The 17,991-nt window shown below is 57.0% G+C and overlaps 9 protein-coding genes across 9 annotated transcripts; 5 read left to right on the top strand and 4 right to left on the bottom strand.

Annotated features, from left to right (window-relative positions):
• The first annotated feature begins 388 nt into the window (after positions 1-388).
• CC84DRAFT_1193231 (uncharacterized protein) lies at positions 389-2,903 on the top strand. The gene is made up of 3 exons (XM_018181284.1): positions 389-662; positions 805-916; positions 991-2,903. The coding sequence occupies exons 1-3, from the start codon at positions 505-507 to the stop codon at positions 2,542-2,544; spliced, it is 1,824 nt and encodes a 607-aa protein (XP_018039737.1). The 5' UTR covers positions 389-504; the 3' UTR covers positions 2,545-2,903.
• Positions 2,904-3,044: 141 nt separating this feature from the next.
• Positions 3,045-4,940, bottom strand: CC84DRAFT_1255437 (uncharacterized protein; the record flags this gene model as incomplete). The annotated part of the gene is made up of 3 exons (XM_018184538.1): positions 3,045-4,399; positions 4,456-4,620; positions 4,751-4,940. The coding sequence occupies 3 exons, from the start codon at positions 4,938-4,940 to the stop codon at positions 3,078-3,080; spliced, it is 1,677 nt and encodes a 558-aa protein (XP_018039736.1). The 3' UTR covers positions 3,045-3,077.
• Positions 4,941-5,855: 915 nt separating this feature from the next.
• CC84DRAFT_1183750 (S-adenosyl-L-methionine-dependent methyltransferase) lies at positions 5,856-6,848 on the bottom strand (the record flags this gene model as incomplete). Its single annotated transcript, XM_018180704.1, has 3 exons — positions 5,856-6,028; positions 6,108-6,290; positions 6,410-6,848. 3 exons carry the CDS (start codon positions 6,846-6,848, stop codon positions 5,856-5,858), a joined length of 795 nt encoding a protein of 264 aa, XP_018039735.1.
• Positions 6,849-7,425: 577 nt separating this feature from the next.
• On the top strand, positions 7,426-9,680 carry CC84DRAFT_1160539 (HET-domain-containing protein). Its single transcript, XM_018177524.1, has 2 exons — positions 7,426-7,863; positions 7,917-9,680. Exons 1-2 carry the CDS (start codon positions 7,443-7,445, stop codon positions 9,536-9,538), a joined length of 2,043 nt encoding a protein of 680 aa, XP_018039734.1. The 5' UTR covers positions 7,426-7,442; the 3' UTR covers positions 9,539-9,680.
• CC84DRAFT_435243 (uncharacterized protein) lies at positions 9,584-10,012 on the bottom strand. Its single transcript, XM_018186252.1, has one exon. It carries the CDS (start codon positions 9,888-9,890, stop codon positions 9,630-9,632), a length of 261 nt encoding a protein of 86 aa, XP_018039733.1. The 5' UTR covers positions 9,891-10,012; the 3' UTR covers positions 9,584-9,629.
• Positions 10,013-10,727: 715 nt separating this feature from the next.
• On the top strand, positions 10,728-14,159 carry CC84DRAFT_1160538 (uncharacterized protein). The gene has a single exon (XM_018177523.1). The coding sequence runs from the start codon at positions 11,042-11,044 to the stop codon at positions 13,973-13,975; it is 2,934 nt and encodes a 977-aa protein (XP_018039732.1). The 5' UTR covers positions 10,728-11,041; the 3' UTR covers positions 13,976-14,159.
• A 343-nt stretch (positions 14,160-14,502) lies between these two features.
• Positions 14,503-15,752, top strand: CC84DRAFT_1110709 (epoxide hydrolase-like protein). The gene is made up of 2 exons (XM_018175264.1): positions 14,503-14,652; positions 14,740-15,752. Exons 1-2 carry the CDS (start codon positions 14,608-14,610, stop codon positions 15,562-15,564), a joined length of 870 nt encoding a protein of 289 aa, XP_018039731.1. The 5' UTR covers positions 14,503-14,607; the 3' UTR covers positions 15,565-15,752.
• Positions 15,692-16,654, top strand: CC84DRAFT_435229 (uncharacterized protein). Its single transcript, XM_018186251.1, has 2 exons — positions 15,692-16,376; positions 16,474-16,654. Exons 1-2 carry the CDS (start codon positions 15,819-15,821, stop codon positions 16,585-16,587), a joined length of 672 nt encoding a protein of 223 aa, XP_018039730.1. The 5' UTR covers positions 15,692-15,818; the 3' UTR covers positions 16,588-16,654.
• CC84DRAFT_1160535 (uncharacterized protein) lies at positions 16,511-17,720 on the bottom strand. The gene has a single exon (XM_018177522.1). The coding sequence runs from the start codon at positions 17,604-17,606 to the stop codon at positions 16,722-16,724; it is 885 nt and encodes a 294-aa protein (XP_018039729.1). The 5' UTR covers positions 17,607-17,720; the 3' UTR covers positions 16,511-16,721.
• Between the last annotated feature and the right edge of the window lie 271 nt (positions 17,721-17,991).

Raw genomic sequence — 17,991 nt, 5'->3', positions numbered from 1 at the left:
TGCTACCCGCTAGAAACTGCTTTGGCTGCAGGACATGTATGAGAGTTTTCTTGTGCTTGTGCTGGGGTAAATCACCACACCCAAGTTTATACCATATTGGCGTACGCTGAGACTTGGTGAAAACGTCAATATGAATGCCGGATCCATGATACGATGGTATGCGGAGCATGGTTTACGCGCCTGGTAGGGTACACAGTGTTGAAGGGATTCATAAATTGCACAATTCGTTCACAGTGCGCGGTAAGAGACGCTCGAATGGGGTAAGCGTACCGCTATCCCAAGGAAGGTGCGATGCAAGACATCCGAAGCTCGTGCACGCGCATGTGGAGCTCCTGCCTACGTGAACCGTGGACTGACGCGCCTGCCACACAACATTCCCTGCCACAACTCGAATTCATTTGTCGTCGTGCTCTCGTTCTTTCTCACATTGTCCTGGCTGAACTTGACATTTTCCTCGAGTTGCTCATTTCTACGCGACGGCCAACATTGGTCGAACCCAGCAAGATGAAAGGTTCATCACCGTTTCCTTCCTCGTCGCCCACCTCGAGCAGGCACGATGGAGAGATCGCTTTTCTGAACCATTCGCCCAACACCGTTGCCAATTCCTTGCCCCCAGACGTAGACAACAAGCCTCTTGCTCGTCAGAAGCGCAGAAGAACGAGGCAAGTTTTCATTCTTAGTTTCAATGTTGGCTTTCGTCTGATGCTGGACGCGCCTTCCCGACGCGGTGACGAGAGGCGCGGTGGTCCGAGCTTACTAACCCCACCCCGTCGCGTTCTCACACGTAGCTAACAACGCATACAGCAAGGAAGACGAAGAGGTGTTGAAGGCCGAATATCAGAAAAATCCTAAGCCGGACAAAGCTGCACGTATCGAGATCGTGAGCAAGGTCGCATTGGGCGAGAAAGAAGTGCAGGTTGGTGTTCCCCGTGTCACGAGTTATCCCAGGATGGATTGAGCGAATGAACTAATGCCAACACTGCCTATTAGATCTGGTTTCAGAACAAGAGGCAGAACGATCGCCGCCGTGCGCGACCCGTTGACCATCCTTCCACGCCGCCATTAATGTCTTCGTCTTCTACCATGTCAGACCCGCCCGTGCCAGAAGAAATGAATGCGCACGACGACGCGATCCCGGAGCCTGAGCACGCCCGCGATGCAACCCCGCACGACGGCGAAATTGCGGAGCCTCCCGCTGATGTCGCTGAACCCGCCCAACCCGCCGATTCCGAGGAGTCCTTCGAGGAAACGCGCCAAAATCGGAAAGTAGAGGACGCGACGGTCTTTGCAGAGCTCGTTGAGTCTAGTCATGCTGGGTCTGGACACGACCGAGCAATATCAGAAGAAGCAGTAGCAGAAAGCCCAGAGCCTGCGAAGACCGAGTCGCAGGCTACAGCGGACTCGACCGTCGTTCCTTCCACCGATCCTCACACAATCGATACCGCACCGACTGAACTCAGCAGCTCGCAGCAGAATGCATCCTCACAGGGCGGTTCCCAGTCGCGCACCAACTGGATCTCAAACCGCCGCAGCGCGTCCTTCATGCGCTCTGCTGACGACTATGCGCCGGAGACGATAACGTTCCCTCATTTCGCACCGCCTACCACTACAAACGCGCCCATGACCGCGACTACGCCCTCCACTACCACAACGCGAACGATGAAGCGCGCGCATTCTTTTGTGCGCATATCGACGAATGAAGACGGCACGGCGCGCGTCGTCACCGACCTTGACAAGACACCTTCTCCCCCGCATGCTAGGACGAGCAACGCACAGTTCGCGCGTGCAGCAGCAGGCCTCCGAAGGAGCTATAGTGCGGCAGGCTTGAACGAGCGACTGGCTGCTGTCGCCCGGGGTGAGGAGCGCAGTCCCAAAATACCACGGACATCCACAATAGGCCGCAGTCGGGACTCGCGCGCATGGGAGTTCTGGTGCGATCCGGACACGCGATACAACACTAGCCTGACAACGCGTGCGGAACAAGAAGGCAGCGGCAGCGCGGCCGATGCTATCGGGCTCCTTCGAGCAAACAGGCGGATACTACAGCAGAACCAGGCGCGCCAGAACTCACCAGTCATACCACGGCATCACTCTGTAAAGGTGTCACCCAAATACGGTGTCAAAAAGGCACGCAGCCCCATGCAGCGCGCTGCCACCATCAACGGCCGTCTCCAGTCCAAGGGCAGCAGCAGCAGCGACTCCGACGAGCTACCACAGACCGAATCCGACAAGGAGAACTGGATTCCGGACGTGCCGAAGTCGCAGCAGCGGTCACGGAAGATCCAAGAGTCTCCTGCTGTACAGCGCACGCGCCAGATCCTCGGCGAGAATAGCGAGGTCATGTCGCAGAGCAACAGCCTGGGCGCCATGCTCGACAAGTCGACGCCAAAGAAAGGCGGGCGCAAGTTCTCTGATCCCGAGCAAGACGACGAACTGAAGGCCTTCATGGGTGGCAGCACAAGTGCTAGGACCGCTGTGAGCTCCGCTGAAGAGGCGGGTTGCGTCGAAGGGCTGCTGAAGCTGAGCCAGGGACAGTGGAGATGAGAGTCGCCCACAGTATCGGAGACGGTCCGCCCTGGTACACAAGTTGTGTTACCCTAGGATTTGCTCTGGGAAGATGATTCTGACGAGCCAACGTGCATTCAGTTCTGTCTCGCTGTTATGGCACCTGCTGTTGATGGGGGCTGGCTTTCTCCCCTCCGCCTTCGATGTTTCACGACAACTATTCTTTTGTTTCTCTTCGTCTGTATGCATTTCGAGCGGGAAGGATGGGTTGGCGTTATTTTGGGGACAACATGTTGACGTTATTGCTGGAACAACATGTGGGTTTTAGACAGGTGTTTGATCTTGGGCCGGCAATAAGCGGCGGATATTATTGTAGGAAGGTCTTAACGATGGCAAGGATCTATTTCAATGAACTCAATTCTTAGATCCTCATGTACTTTCCAAAGCGGAGACCCAGTCAGACGTGCATTGCGTATCGTAATCATGGCGATACGCAATGACCGTCTCAGATGCTAAGTCACGGTCGTTCCAGGTAGCCTTCTGCCCTCTGCCCAAGCCCTACTCCTCGCCGCTCAGTAGTCAAACCGCTTGTCGAACCTCTTCTGCGGCTCATAATACTGCGGCTTGATCGCCGTCTGCGCCATGCGGCCGGCCTTCTTCGCCCTGGTCCTCTCCAGCGCCGCCCTCTTCTCTTCCATCTTCGTCGTCTCCTCTTCTCTGCGCCTCGCCTCCTCCGCCTCCCTCACAAGCGCAATCCCAATCGCGCCCCCCTCCCCAAGCGGCTCATCCAGCGCCGGCAACCCCCACGCATTCCGCGTGTACCCCTCGAGCTGCACATCCGCCTGCCCCTCCAGCGGCGCGAACGCGGGGGGCTCGAAGCCTGTGGGCAGACCCTCCGCGGGACGACGCCACACAAAGGGCTCGATGCAGAAGGCTTGTGCGCGGAGGCGCTGGAGGGAGGGGTCGGAGAGGCGCTCGAGCCAGGAGAGGAGGGTGAGGTCGCGGAAGGCGTGGCGGAGGGCGCGGAAGGCGGTGGGGAAGTCCGAGTTTGGCGGGGCGATGGCGGTGCGGTAGGGGGCGGATGGGGATGGTAGGGGCGGTGTGATGAGGGCGTGGAGGTGTGCCGCTGTGGGGTGCATGGCCTGGACTGGCTGAGTGGACGGTGGCGAGGGCGTTGCGGGTGCTTGAGCGTTGGTCTGGGGCGTGGATGCTGCTGCTGCTGGTTTGACTCCACCAGGTGGGATGTACCGAGCGACTGTGCAGTAGACGTGCGGCACGGTGTGCGACTCGTACATGCGCAGGTCGTAGCGAGCGAAGTTGTTGAGGTAGGGGTTCGAGCGCAGGAGGATGAGCTTGTATTCGAAGCCCTTCGCATCGAGGTAGATGTGGTAGAGGTCTTCGAGCTTGGGATTAGCGGTTTTGGTCTCAACAGGCTGAACAGCAGTATCAGGCGTTGTAGAAGGCCTAGGCAAGTGTGAAGCCGCAGAAGAAGAGGGAGGCGTGTATCTGAGGCCGGGCGGGAAGGGGGAGGGCTTTGGTGTGTTGTCTGTAGCAGATGCGTCCTCAACTTCCTCATTGGAGGTGACACCATCTTCAGGCTTATGTTGCTGTCTGGCTGGAGATTCTAGAGCAGCTACAGTTGATTCTGATGCCAAGCGCGCTTTGGCCGGTGGCATGTGATGCTCTGAGCCTTCCTTGGTTGCAGGTGTGAGCTCGCGGTTCGGTAGTGTATTCGCAGCCTGAGCTTTCTTCGCGTTCTCTTCGGCCTCTCTCGCCTCCCTCTTCCTTCTAAGATCGTCGAGAGCACTGGAAAAGAAGCCACTGGAACGCTTGCGAGACGTACCAGAACCAACATCCTGTTTCGCGAGCTCGCATCCTGTGTTGAACTTCATTGCTGTGCGATGTTAGTATAAGCAACGGCAGGAAAACAGATCGTCAACCGGAGCTTACAATCTGCTTGCGGACCCAGTCTCTTCAGAAGCTTCTGTTGCTTGCGCTCAGCTCGAACTTGTCCCCAGATGTACTTGCGCTCGGCGACCTTCCGGCCTTTCTGCAGGGAGTCCTCGAGCCAGTCGTAGTTGACGACGAATATCCGGAGTGCCTTCGCCTTTTGCACTGGTTCATGTTAGTTTTTACTTCGACCAGCCTTCACAGGTCACCTGAGCGGAGAGCTAGCTTCGACGCAGCAATGTTATCCATATGTGCAATCTCTAGTGGCTTTCCAGCACCGAGTAGTGTGACATACCTGCTTTGGCATCTTTCTTGTAAGCATCTTTGGAACTGATCAAGTGCGTAGTTCCTTGGACAACCTCTGGAGCCCAACGTCCTTTGTTGTTCACGACCCACTTCTTCAGCTGCTCGTTGCTTATATGCTTGCCGGAATGATCCTTGATATCGCCGACCGACGCGATGACAACGCCCTTGAGTACCGCCATTGCGAGTCGTATCGCGCTTGTATTGCTGATTGTATTCCCGTGCTGGCGATGGCAACCAATCGTTTCGTATAGTCTGGTGGTCGAATGAAGGGCGCGAACAGCTGGAAGTTTTGTGGGGCGGGGCCTCTTTGTATAGTGATAGAGCTGCTGTTATGATCCAGACGTCCCCGGCTCTTACTTTTAGAAAGGTCTTAGTGAGAGTAAAACCTGAGGTCGCCAGTAAGCTGCGCCGCAGTCAATCGGGGAAAGTAAGAGAACAAAGCCAACATGAAGTGGCACCTGTCTGTATACAACATACAAAGCGCGTTTGCCATACAAAATCTGTAAACAGATGGTTAGTGAGGATGCAACATCGAAGAGGCCCAGTGGTATGAAAGCAACCAGAGATGGTGTCCTCAAGGCACTGCTAGAAGAACGCCTGTTCGGTTTCATAATTGAATCGTTGGAAGGCCAAAGATAGAAGTGAGAGGATAACAAGCTATAATTCTGTAAACCCAGGGGAGAACCGCATCGTCCGGTATACACTCAGCCGAAGCCGTAAAAACTGCCAGAAAATTGTTTGCTTCGGGCTGATTACCCAACCGCCAGACTACCTTCTCTTGCAGTCTTGCGACACAGGTGGGGCGTAGTTCCGCAACTCTTGAAGGCTCGCTCTGTCTCGGTGTGATCGACGTAGACGTTGGCGAAACAGGAGCAGTTATATTTACGAAGTTGTTTCGAGAAGGCGCTCATGCTAGGAAGGCAATCCGGTAACACGTGATGCTTGGAGGACGGCGGTAATGGTATAGTGAATGGTCTTCTGGATATGTGTACTAATGAATTAGTTGTTCTTCACTGCTTGCCAATCAAAGCTTGGTTGAGCGAGAACTCAACCATTCCATTGTGAGAACCATTGCCGTTGGTTGCTCATGCTCGTCACTTTTCGATCAGAATCTGTCCCTGCAACATGGCCAAGCTTGAATTATCTCTCTCCGCCCACTCCTCCCACGCCTTCGCCATCTCTTCAAAGTCCTCATCTTCGCCGAGTTCAAACTTCATGGCTTTCGCTCGTAACCCACCGCCCCTAAGCTGCTCGCACAAACCCTGCGCTAAAGCATAACACACGTTAGCAGCACACTCTCTGCCGCACGAACGCAACGTTCCAATGCAAAACAACGAAAGACTTACCACAGAACCTCCTCTCATTCAAAGTACAGTACGACGACGTCCCAAAACTAACCTCCACCCTTCTCCTCTCCGCCCCTGCCTTCAGCGCCCAAGCAAGCAGCTGTCTCCCCGCCTCTGGCGTCCCCCCGCCCGCACGCATAACCCCTGTCATAAGTTCATGGAACCTTCCTAACGCAGGATCGCCTAAGGTACGGATACAAAGTTAGCGTGAGGTACGACAGCATGCTACAGGTCTCATCTAAGCGACCAGCCTTTGCTTCCACAAGGTGACCCATCCACTTTGTACGCGTTGGTTCACTCACCCGGCCACACCACCTCAGATCCATAATCGCCCTCTCTCGCCGCGACAACACCCCCCTTCTTCGCCACCCTCAGCATCTCCCTGAGCGCCTCCCACGGCTGCCCAAGATGAATCAGCACCTGGTGGCAAAACACGACATCGAAGCTCTCGTCGGCAAACGGCAGCGTGAATACACTGCCCTCCACGAAGTCAATGTTGGTTACACCGGCCGCGGCGGCGTTTTGGCGCGCACGCGGGAGGATGGCGGTGTTGAGATCGAGGCCGGTGACGTGCCCGTTGGGAAGGAGCTGCGCGAAGCTGGTAGAGATGGTGCCGGGGCCGCAGCCGGCGTCGAGGAGGTTGAGGTGGGGGTTTGATTCGGCGAGGGAGTGGAGTTTGGGAAGGAGGTGGGGGGCGCTGGTTGTGGCTGTGCGGGATTCGTGGAGGGTGGAGGGCTGCATTGCTGAAGTAGAATGAGCGAGTAAGAATTGTGGTGGACAAAACAGTGAGCGTTTCTCTTCTGGCTGGTTTTGGAATTCAGAGGGCGAGAGTGCAGAAGAAATCGATCTTGGGTCTCGTTATATTGCAGCCCATCTCGGTGTTTCGGTGTTAGCCTAGGATATGCAAGTAGGACTTGACCCGGTAGTGCCTTGAGCTGAACATTGTGGCAGAGGAGAGGAGATCGACATCGGGTTCTTTCTTTCGGGTTTGTCGTGGCTGGTGCGGATCACGATGAGAGGCTGTGGGTGACTGTGGTCCGAATACTTCGCTTCACGAGTAGACCACAGTGGCTGGCAGTGAAAACTGAACTTTGTGGCTATGAGATCTCAGGATAGACGATCAAATAGTAAATTTGCAACCGTATTGTCTGTATAGTAAGTTCCTACGGGATAAGGTGTGCTGAAGTCCGGTTTTCTATGTCAGCCACTGTGAACCACGTGCAGGAAGAAGAGACCAGCCCAATTTACTAATCCGCATATGGCTTAGAGGAGCGGGGGGATACGACTTAGCTTTCACTCTTTGAACACAAGTTGCAATGCTGAAAACTCCACACCATGTCTACAGCCACATTGTGCTTACAGTGCCGCAAGATATTCAGCGGCCCTCGAATACCCGAAACACCTGACCCTGAGGAAGAACTAGAGCGATGGACGCATCATCTAACAGGAGCAAGCATGCAGCAGGCAGCAGAAGAAGGCTGTCTGATTTGCAGGCCAGCGTGGAGCGACATGGTTGAGAAATTCGGAATAGATGATCTTCTCACCGAACCACAGAGAACTCCAGCGTTAGGGTCAGGGACAAAGGGAACCCAGGATGACTTCACACACTACACGCTTTGCAACGACTTCTCACAATACAGAAAGGGCTTCGACCAGGATCAATTGGAAGTGGGAGGCGGCGTTGAGCTTGGCATTGGTAGAACTCCCGTCGACACGTATCACGATTCGTATGTAGTCCACCTGTTCCCACTCGAAGGTCAGTACAGAAACCACATCGTTGAGAGTAGAACAAGAAGTAACCTGCAACAGATCTTCGAGTATCATCCTTGCCTCGCACTCAAGCATCGCCTGAAACTAAAGATACGATCCTCTTGATGCAAAAATGGGTCGATGAGTGTGTCGCTCTTCATCCCGAATGCCAGCAACCCTCAGTATGGAATTATCCTACACGCATTGTAGATGTCGGCACAGAGCATGATGAGACAGTCAGACTCTCCATCACAGCAAAAGAACGCCTTGAAGGCGCCTATGCAACCCTCAGTCATTGCTGGGGAGCTGCTGTACCTTTTCGACTGCTGGAGTCCAATCTAGACGAGCTCACGACGCATATTGATGTTCGCGTTCTTCCACAAACGTTTCAAGATGCTGTCTTGACAGTTCGGGCACTAGGCATACGCTACATATGGATCGACTCTTTGTGCATCATTCAGGATTCAGCCGAGGACTGGCAGGCCGAAGCGGCACAGATGGCGCAAGTCTATGGCAATGCTTTCTGCTGTCTCGCTGCAACCTGGGCGTCTGATGGCACACAAGGTCTGTATCCAGACCGCCACCCGAGACTTGATCAAGTCGTCACGTCATGGGAAGACGCACCGAACTTCACGTACATCATTCTCCCGGAGTATTTCACCGGGGATGCCATAACTCGAGCGCCTCTCAACGACCGCGCGTGGGTTTACCAAGAGCGCACTCTGTCGAAGCGAATCATACACTTTGCCGAGGAACAGGTCTTCTGGGAATGTCGGCGGTCTTTTGCGTGCGAATGTCTTCCTTCTGGGCTTCCGACAATGTATCAGAGCCTTCAGTATTGGCAGAGCCGACCGTTGACTCTACTCGATTCTAAGTCCCGGGGTCACAGCGGGGGCGACATGAGTGCGTGGCATTCCCTCATCTTCTGGGAGGCCATGATACGCGAGTACACGGGCAAGCGACTCTCACATCCCACCGATCGCTTGATTGCCATCTCTGGGATTGCAAGGCTCCTGAACGCAACATTGGACGACGCGTACGTGGCTGGCATGTGGAAATGGCACCTTGAAGAGCAGCTTATCTGGTATGCCGCGTCTCCAGAGGAAGCTCGACCTAGCAACCGGGGGCCCTCATGGTCATGGGGCTCTCTCGATGGTAAAATCATCCCGAGCAATGTACGCAACCAAGATGGGGAAGTATGCCAGGTCAAGATCATTGCCCATGTGCGCGAGATTGAAGTTGAACCCGTATCCAACGACATCTACGGTCAAATTCGGAAGGGCATGCTGATGTTGGATGGCTGTGTCTATCCGGTTCGTCCTGGAAGCCTGCGCAAGTCGCCATACCAACTCCCGGGCTTGGAATTCTCTGAATGGCACAGCGAAGACCTCGAGTTCACGACTCCCTATGGTGATGTTAGGTGGGATACGCAACAGGATAAGCGGAGCTTCGATGAAGGTCTGCCCTTGTACTGGCTCCCCGTAACGCTTTCCGAATATGGCGCCGAAAAAGGACAATTCTATTTCCTAGGGCTATTGCTCAAGCGACAGCCAGGGGCAGTGACACATGTGTACAGTCGCGTCGGCTACTTCAGTTTGACGTCGGCTGGAATGGAAGCATTGGAAACCTTTTTATCGGACAGACACAGGGCTACGTGGATGCAAAAGCTGATCATACAATGACAAGCCCCTGCACTACTGTCATCGCCCCTATAGTAATTCCATGTTATCATTCCAGATGTGACGCACGAGTGTGAAAGGCTGCAGCACCGAATCACGCAGTGCGAGATTGTCGGAATGGACACAACGAATGGAGCCAACCTACTGTCGTCACCACTTTGTGCAGTTGCCACAGCCACCACGGATGCTCTGCGTGACAAGAGTTGCAACCGCACGGAGGGCTGCGGAAACGAGGGCCAGGCGCTCTTGTCGTCGCGCAGTTTGTTCTACGGTGATGCCTGTTCGGTAGCGCGTCGGACGCCGTCTCATCTTGCTTCAGCCTGGCGTCAGGCCGCCTTCGATCGATACGCGACATCCGCCATGGCTGCAATCGATAGGCATGCGTTCTTTGTGTGGAGGTGAAGACACGGAGATGCAGCGATCGGCTGGCCACCCGCCTCGCCGAGGTGTCGAGAAAAGCAATCGCGCCCAGACCAGACACGGCGAACCGTGGTTCCTCAGCTGTCAAAGCGACCCAGGAAGAGCATGTTCGCTACGTGGAGGGCTCGCGCATGGAAACGCGGCCAATGGTGGAGGGCTGCTAGGGCCGAGTCGTTTCCATGCCATCTCCATCCGATCTCCTGGCCTGTGACGGCGAGGGCCCACGGCGGAGGGCTCGGCTGGGCTCGGTAGGGCCAAGGCTACTGGGCGTGGTGGGGGGCGCGTGCTGTGCGCCAGGACAAGGCGCCACACGCGCGGCTTTCGGTCTCGACTGTCGTAAAGTCGCACGCCGACTCCTCTGCAATATACATACAAGACGTCTGCATGCGCAACCTGCGCCGCCGAGACAGCGCGCCGTTGTATCCCTCGACACGCTCCCCCGCCCTGCCCTCGCCGTGCATATAGAAGCGGCGCCCCCCTGTCGCGCCTGCTCCATCCTGCCGGCCGCGCCCTCGACGTCGTACGATTGTGGCCTGACTGTGCAAAGAGCGACCCATCACACGCCCGGAGCCCTCGCACCCACTGCCGCGCTGCATCTGCCCGTCCTTGCTGAGCGTCGCGCTCCCCCGAGTTTCCGAGCCTCGGCCGCTGCCGTCGTGCGCGGGCGCTGCTGCTGCTGTGCGCCGCGGAGCCACCCGGGCCTCTGCTGAGCACCTCGCTGCGGCTGCATGTGGCCTGATATTCGCAGACGCCTGCGCAGTGTCTGTTGGTAAGAGCCGCTCCTCCCTCTGGTGTTCACGCGGTGCTGCTGCATTGCTGTGTCTGCCTCTGCCCTGCCCCGCCCCGCCCTCCTCCGCTGTCCGCAACCATGGCGTCGCCCTACGACGATGAAGGCTTCGACGATGGCCTGGAGCTCGAGCGGATCGCCGTATGTGCCTGCGGGAAACCGTGTTGCGCCCAGCCGAGCAGTGCTAACCGCTCCCAACCACACAGGTCGGTCCGTACTGCGTCTTCGACTCGTTCCGGCCATCCTTGAGCCCCCAGCCGAGCGGCACCTCGCCGCCGCCCACGGCAAGCAAAGAAAAGATGGAAGACCCTCTCATGGCGAGCGCGTTCCAGTTCGAGGCTGCGGGAATCCGCCCTCCATGGCTCACCACGGCTCCCGACGACTTGCCGCTTGCCGCGCCGAGCGACTCGCTCGCGGCGCCCAGCTGGAATGACTTTATGACATGGGACCCCAACCTGTCTCAGGGGCCTGACTTGAAGCTTAGCGGCCCCGCCTGCCCTCTGAAGCCTGAACTCCAACGGCCTCCACTCTTCAACCGCAGACATAATTCACAGTTGCGCGACCCCTCCCTCCAGATCCAGGGCACCAACCCGCCCTCCACCCAGGCCATGTCGGCTCCGACGCACAGCGTGCCCTTCACCTTTGGCGAAAATTCCGAACTGCCACCCGCATTCGACTTTGACACGCAGAACCTAAGTTCGCCTCCCGTTGACGGCCAGCACCATGGCACCTTCTACCCGACTCAGATGGCCTGGCCCCACCAGATGGGCGACAACACTCTCTTCTCGCCTCCCCGCTTCGAACCTACTGCTCTTCCATCAGCTTCCGTCCCGCCGCTGTCGAATCCACCAAGCCTGCAGCATAGTCACAGCCCCAGCTCCATCCACAATGCCCGGACCAGTTCTTCGTCTGGCCATTCCACACCCGAGCCCGCATCCGACAACCCCAAAAAGCGCAAGTCGTCGACTGACGACGACTCCGCACCGTCTGGCAAGAAAGAGAAGCACCAGCCACCCAAGAAGACAGCACACAACATGATCGAGAAGAGATATCGAACAAATCTCAACGACAAGATTGCAGCGCTGCGCGACAGCGTTCCCAGTCTGAGAGTCATGTCGCGCGGCGCTGGCGCAAACGAGGAGGACGATGACCCCGAGGATCTCGAAGGGCTGACGCCGGCTCACAAACTCAATAAAGCCACTGTGCTGTCCAAGGCTACCGAGTACATTCGCCATCTCGAGAAGAGGAACAAGCGTTTACAGGACGAGGTCGCGACGCTGCAGGGCCGGATAGAAAGCTACGAAAAGATGGCAATATCCGGACCCATGACACTGCACGGCCCCATGGGTACTCCCGACGGTAACAGGTATCAACACGAGGACCCCTTCACGCCCTCACATAGCATGTCCATGTCCGGTCCACCTCAAGGAATGATCCCAGTGCCGGATCACATCGCACAGATGCGCCAAGGTCTCCCACCGCAACCGCACTATGCACACGCATATCCCCCTTACGCCGGTGGGTCGCGTCAAGGCCCACCTATGGTCAACAGCCGCCGGAACAACAGCATGGTGGGCAAGCTCATGGTTGGGTCCCTTGCCGGTCTTATGATCTTGGAAGGACTTGTTGAACGGGAGCAGTCGCAAGAGGAATCAGATGGACGTGGACTGTTCGCTGTGCCTTTCAACTTCGCCGCTATCCTCGCCCCTCGCGTGTCTTTGGGCGCCACCAGTGCACAACTCCCCTTGGCAAAGCTCTTGCTCATCTTCGGTGCTATTTTCTGGATCATAGCGCCCATGTTCGACTTTAGCGCGAAATCCAAGAAGAGGACGTCGAGTGCGATACATCTTGCTCGTGCGCCTTCGCTCGCATCGCCAGTGGAGGTACGACACAGAGCATGGCTTACAGCGATACAGACTGTGTGGGTTCCGAGACACAACTTCCTCCTCGAAGTGGCGGCTTTGAGCCTCAAGACTTTGAAACTCAGCACCCGCAAGCTCATCGGTTGGCCTCACTATGCATTCCTATCTGGCACTACTAAAGAGCAGGAAGCTGCAAGGATCAAGGCTTGGAGCATCGCACTGGATGCACAATTGACGGGTGGTGATGCTGAGATCAGCAAGAGCCGGTTGGTGCTGACGTTGATGGCCTCGGGCACGTTGCCGGACACGCCCGGGCGACTGATGCTCAAGTCTTTGCACCTACGCGTGCTCTTGTGGGAGCTTGCCAATGCCGGCCACGGCCTCTCTTGGATCATGGGCCACCTGAGTGCCAAGTTGGCCCGACGATACTGGAACATGGCTCGAAGCGAACACCGCATTGCAACCAACCTTGCTTCAAAGCCGGACAGCGACGCAGAACCACTGCCGGACCATCTGGCCGCTCTTTTGGAGAAAGAATGCGACGATGTTTTCAGCTTCCCAATCATTCAACGCGCGTACAATTTGGCCTGGAATCGTCCTGTCGCTGAACACACGAGTGCCGATCCGTGCATGGACGGGGTTGTCGGAGACTTTGCCATCTCGTCCCCATTGGATGCACTGGCAGCATGGTACTCCAGCTTGCTGCTAAGACAGACGCTGGCCGAGTCGCTCAACGACGGAAAGATTACGGAGTCGATCAGTGACGGACTCTCTTTGTCCGCTCGCACTGCTCCTCCCAACTCCCAAGCGCATCTGCGAGCACTCGTCGCCAAAGCCGTAGTAACCGAGCAGGACCGGGCAACCCACATCGCGACCGCTTTTGCTGCGCTGCCGACACCTCCATCGAATGCGTCGTCTTCCGGAACGAAATTGATCAACTTGGTGTCTGGCGCCCCAGCAGCAATCGACGTTCGGAAAGCACTCACTCTGGCGAAATGTCTCACGCTGGTCGACTCTTCCAATGAGGAGGCGCGCCGCCAAGCAATCTTCGTCGTCAACAACACCTACCTTACCGAGGTAACGACAACGCTCCTCAGCTTCGTTGCTGGCCATAAGATCCTCGAACGATTCATCCGAGACCCCGCGCTCCAGGCCGAGACGACCTACGGCCTTGAGCGTCTTGCTGGCTCACTTCGCATGTGGGTAGGACATGATACAGGCCGTCGAAGCGGTCTCGATAACAAGATTCGTGGGCGTATTGTGAAGCGCTGTCTAGACGCAAGCAAGATGCTCGTTGGTTTAACGGATCGAGAAGACTTTGACCCCGGATACTTCAGCTCCAGTGTCCAGGATGACGACATTTCGCCTTGATGCTTCTGTATTATTTTCCTTTTTGTCATTTTGCGGGCCAGTCATGCGATATCCCTTGGAGTTGGTCTTTCAGTGCATGTCGAGCATATTCGCAGCACATGTACGGCGTTGTCATCGGGTTTAAAAGCCATGTTATTTGGCAGAGAATATCTCACGAAAGATTTACGGCAGGAAATGCCACACTACCTACACACTTTTATTACACCTTATTCAATTTCCGAGAGGAGAACATACTTCAAGTACAGGGCTGGCGAATCACCATTGTTGTTTAGCCGCCAACGTTACCATGATACAATAGAATTGGTCTGTCGGTTTTTCTAAAGTCTAGCCGCGAATCCCCCACAGCTTGTACAACCTGTAGGACTTCATAGCCCATAGAATAGACTTAATCTATGTCTGATCAGCAACAATTTGAAATAACGTGAAATGACTGTTTGATGTGAAGATTCGATTTCTTAATCAGATAATCGGTAACTTATCGATACCGTAGGGCTGTGATGCCTCGGCTTCGGTCGGGAACGTATTTCCCCACACTCCAGCAACAACGCGATGCGCAACGTATATCATCGCCGCGTCCTGCTCGCAATAGAGATGATTCGGTGACGGCACACAGTCCCTGTTCAACCTCCACAATGGCACCTCCCAAAGCGATACTCTTCGACGTCGGCGGCGTAGTGGTACGTTGCCCTCTTCACCCCTTCACTATTCAAGACGGCCAACTCCGCGCTTGCACACAGCGCTGACCATGCCCTGCGCACACCCAGGTCCTCTCCCCCTTCCAAGCCATCCTCGACTACGAAATCGAGAATCGTATACCGATTGGGTACATCAACCACGCGATCCAGCGCGGCCCCCCGGACACGGGCGCTTGGCAGCTCATCGAGCGCGGGGCGTGCCCGCTCGACGACGCGTGGTTTGCTGCGTTCAAGGCGCAGCTCTCGCGGCCGGAGGTCTGGCGCGAGTACTGGGTGCGGTTCCACGCGCGGGGCGGCGGGCACGCGGATACGGGGCCCTCGGGCGTGGAGCTGGGCGCGCAGGTCCCGCCAGTGCCGGCCATCGCGGCCAAGACGCTGTTCTGGCGGATGATGCGGTACAGCCGGCGCCCGGACCCGTGGATGTATCCTGCGCTGAAGCGGCTGAGGGAGATTGGGGAGAGAGACGGCACGTGGATTGTCGGCGCGCTGAGCAACACGGTGCATTTCCCCACCGGCATCCTGGACGACGAGGGCGTCGTCTTCGACAAGTCCATTCTCTTCCCCGAGTCGCCAGACTTCCGCGGCGACAGCCCCAACTTGGCCGACTGGTTCCATATCTACCTCTCCAGTGCGCACATCGGGGTGCGCAAGCCTGACCCGGAGGCGTACGAGTTGAGCGTGCGGGAGCTGTCAAAGATCGCCGAGGCGAAGGGGCTGGGAAAGGTGGAGAAGGCGGATGTGCTGTTTTTGGATGACATTGGGGTCAATTTGAAGTTTGCGAGACAGGTGGGGTTGAGGACTATCAAGGTGGATTTGGGGGAGACGAGGGAGGCGGTGAGGAAGTTGGAGCGGGAGGTCGGGGTTGGGTTGATGGCGGAGAAGGGTCGGTTGTAGGGACGGGCATGTTGAGGTATGGTCGGGCCATCGTTGTCTTTGTGCACGGAGGTACAGCTGCTCACGGGAATCTGGGTATAGAAGATGATGGGGGAGATATGCTTAGGAAGGGCCGTTATGGGAACATTGGTTGTTTGGCACTTGGAAGAAATCACAGTGGCTAATAATCAAAAACGAGAGTCCGCCCGTGAACATCCACATTTACCTATCATGTAGTAAGTTTACCATCGCATGATGGAGCGAGCCAACGTAGAATGAGGTGCGCGCCTACGTTCCTATTTTCTATGTCGTCCACTGTGGATGTCCCTCGCCCGGCGACTGGGCAGCATGTAAAGCCCAATTGCCCCCTAGAAGGTACTCCCCTTCGTCAGCCTTCTCTTCCACCCCCTGCCCCTCGCATCTCCTCCACCGTCTCCCGCTCCCACCCGCACAATCCTCTCCTCCCGCTTCGGCACAATCAGCGCTCCTCCCCCTTCCCTCAACCTCCGCCGAATGTCGTCCTCCCCCAACGCCCCACCCTCCTCTCCAACCTCCTCCCTCATCGCAGCCGCAAAGTCGAGTATACTCCGCAGCAGCCCCGGCCGCCGCCCCGCCCTGTACATCCGCGACTGCGTCCGCACATCCATCCACATCCCCGCCATGATGCAACTCCACACGAAGTTGAAGATGGACACCATGAACAGGAAGATGTACGAGAAGCCCCACTGGTACGTCTCGCTGGGCTTGCACGAGCCGCGCGCGTGGATGAAGTCCGCGGGATAGTACGGGGCCTGGCGGGCGGCGGTGGTGCCGGGGGTGAGGGTGTAGTAGGGGTAGGGCAGGCCCGGGGAGGGCGTTGAAGCGGAGTAGGGCCCGCGGGGCAGGCCGAAGGTGATTTTGAGGGTGGGAGGGGAAAGGTGCGTGGTGGAGCTGTTGAAGACAAAGGTGCTGCTGGTGTTGCGCTGGACGGTGCGTGTGAGGAGGGAGTCTGGCGGGAGGATGGTGGACTCGAAGGCGGGGCGGCCGGGGAAGACGTCGAGGTAGTACCGTGAATCTGGGCGAGGGTCAGTTCGATGCGGGAAGATGGCTGGCTGGGGTTGTTCGTGGTACTGGGGGTCAGGTGCACGCGCTTCTCCGTCTTGTTGTCTAGCCTGGACTGCACTTCAACGTACACCACATCAACGACGGAAACGACGGTACTCACAGTTAGCCAGAGCTCGCGCAAGCTCGTCGTCGCCAGTCGCAGACACCAGCTCGCCCCCATAGAACCCTACTCTCTCACTATCACGCACGACATACTCCACGCGCCTCACATCCTTCCACGGCACCAAACTCCTCCCCTCGTCCATCACATACGGCTCATACGTCGTGATGTACCCCGTCATGGCCGCCATCAGCGTCGGAAACGCGAGCACATACAAGGTCGCAATCAGCATGCACAGCACGGCCAGCCACCTCCAAAACCGGCCCCACGTCCTCTCCCCAAACGCCAGCCACTCCTTCCCCAGCACGCCGAGCGTCCCCAGCGTCGTCGTCTGGAACGCCACGCTGGTCGCCATCTTGTAGCTCGTGCGGTGCTGCTCCATGTGGTACACCAGCCACTCGTTGAACACGACGTAGTTGACCCACGCCAGCAGCATCTGCCCGCCGCGCCCGACACAAAGGTCCCACGCGATGTCGATGACCTTGACCTGCGTGAAGGACATGGCGCCGAAGGACAGGTTCGGCGTGAAGAAGTACGAGCTGTCCATGATGCGCCAGGTGGCGCCGGCAGCTTCCTTCCACAGGCCGTTGGGGTAGCAGTCGCGGCCGGCGAGGTAGGATTGCGACGCTATCTCTGCGAGGGCTGAGAGGAGGACGATGGGCAGGAGGGCGAGGGGGAGACTGGACACCACGGTGAAGACGCGCCAGGGGAACTTGGACGGCGTCCATTTTTTGGAGATGGGGTTTGAAGGTGTGTTTGGGGTCCTGGGGGAGTGCGGGGATGGGTGGCGCGTGGGCAGCATTTCGTAGCTGGTGCTGGAGTGCGCGGGGGCGGATGGCGAGCTAGCCGTCGACTTCATGGTCGGCGCGCGATGCTGTTGACATGTTCGGCTCGGGGCGATGCGGCGACGGTCCCTGCGCCGGAAGATATAACAGAGTGAGGTCGATGCGGGTTGATGTCATACTTGTTGTTTCTTTGCTGAAACGGTGGTGGGAGTTTGGGGGCCGCCGAGTGAGGCGCAGGGCTCGGCGGGACGACTCTTCAACACAGTCCTGCATTTCAAAACACGTGCCGAATCACTTCCAGTTCGACTGTGGACCCCAACCGCAACGATAGTCGCCCTACACAGTGGCCGGAGCGAAAAATGGGAATGTAACAGCGCACTTTATCTTGTAGCAACTTACTTCGTTATACATTTATAAACTTTTCATATGATAAGCAAGCGTGAGGCTCACAGTGGGGTC

Source organism: Paraphaeosphaeria sporulosa, assembly GCF_001642045.1.
Source record: "Paraphaeosphaeria sporulosa strain AP3s5-JAC2a unplaced genomic scaffold CC84scaffold_2, whole genome shotgun sequence".
Taxonomy (NCBI): Eukaryota; Fungi; Ascomycota; class Dothideomycetes; order Pleosporales; family Didymosphaeriaceae; genus Paraphaeosphaeria; species Paraphaeosphaeria sporulosa.
Note: the sequence above shows the minus strand (reverse complement) of the source record. Positions and strands in the feature narration are given on the sequence as shown.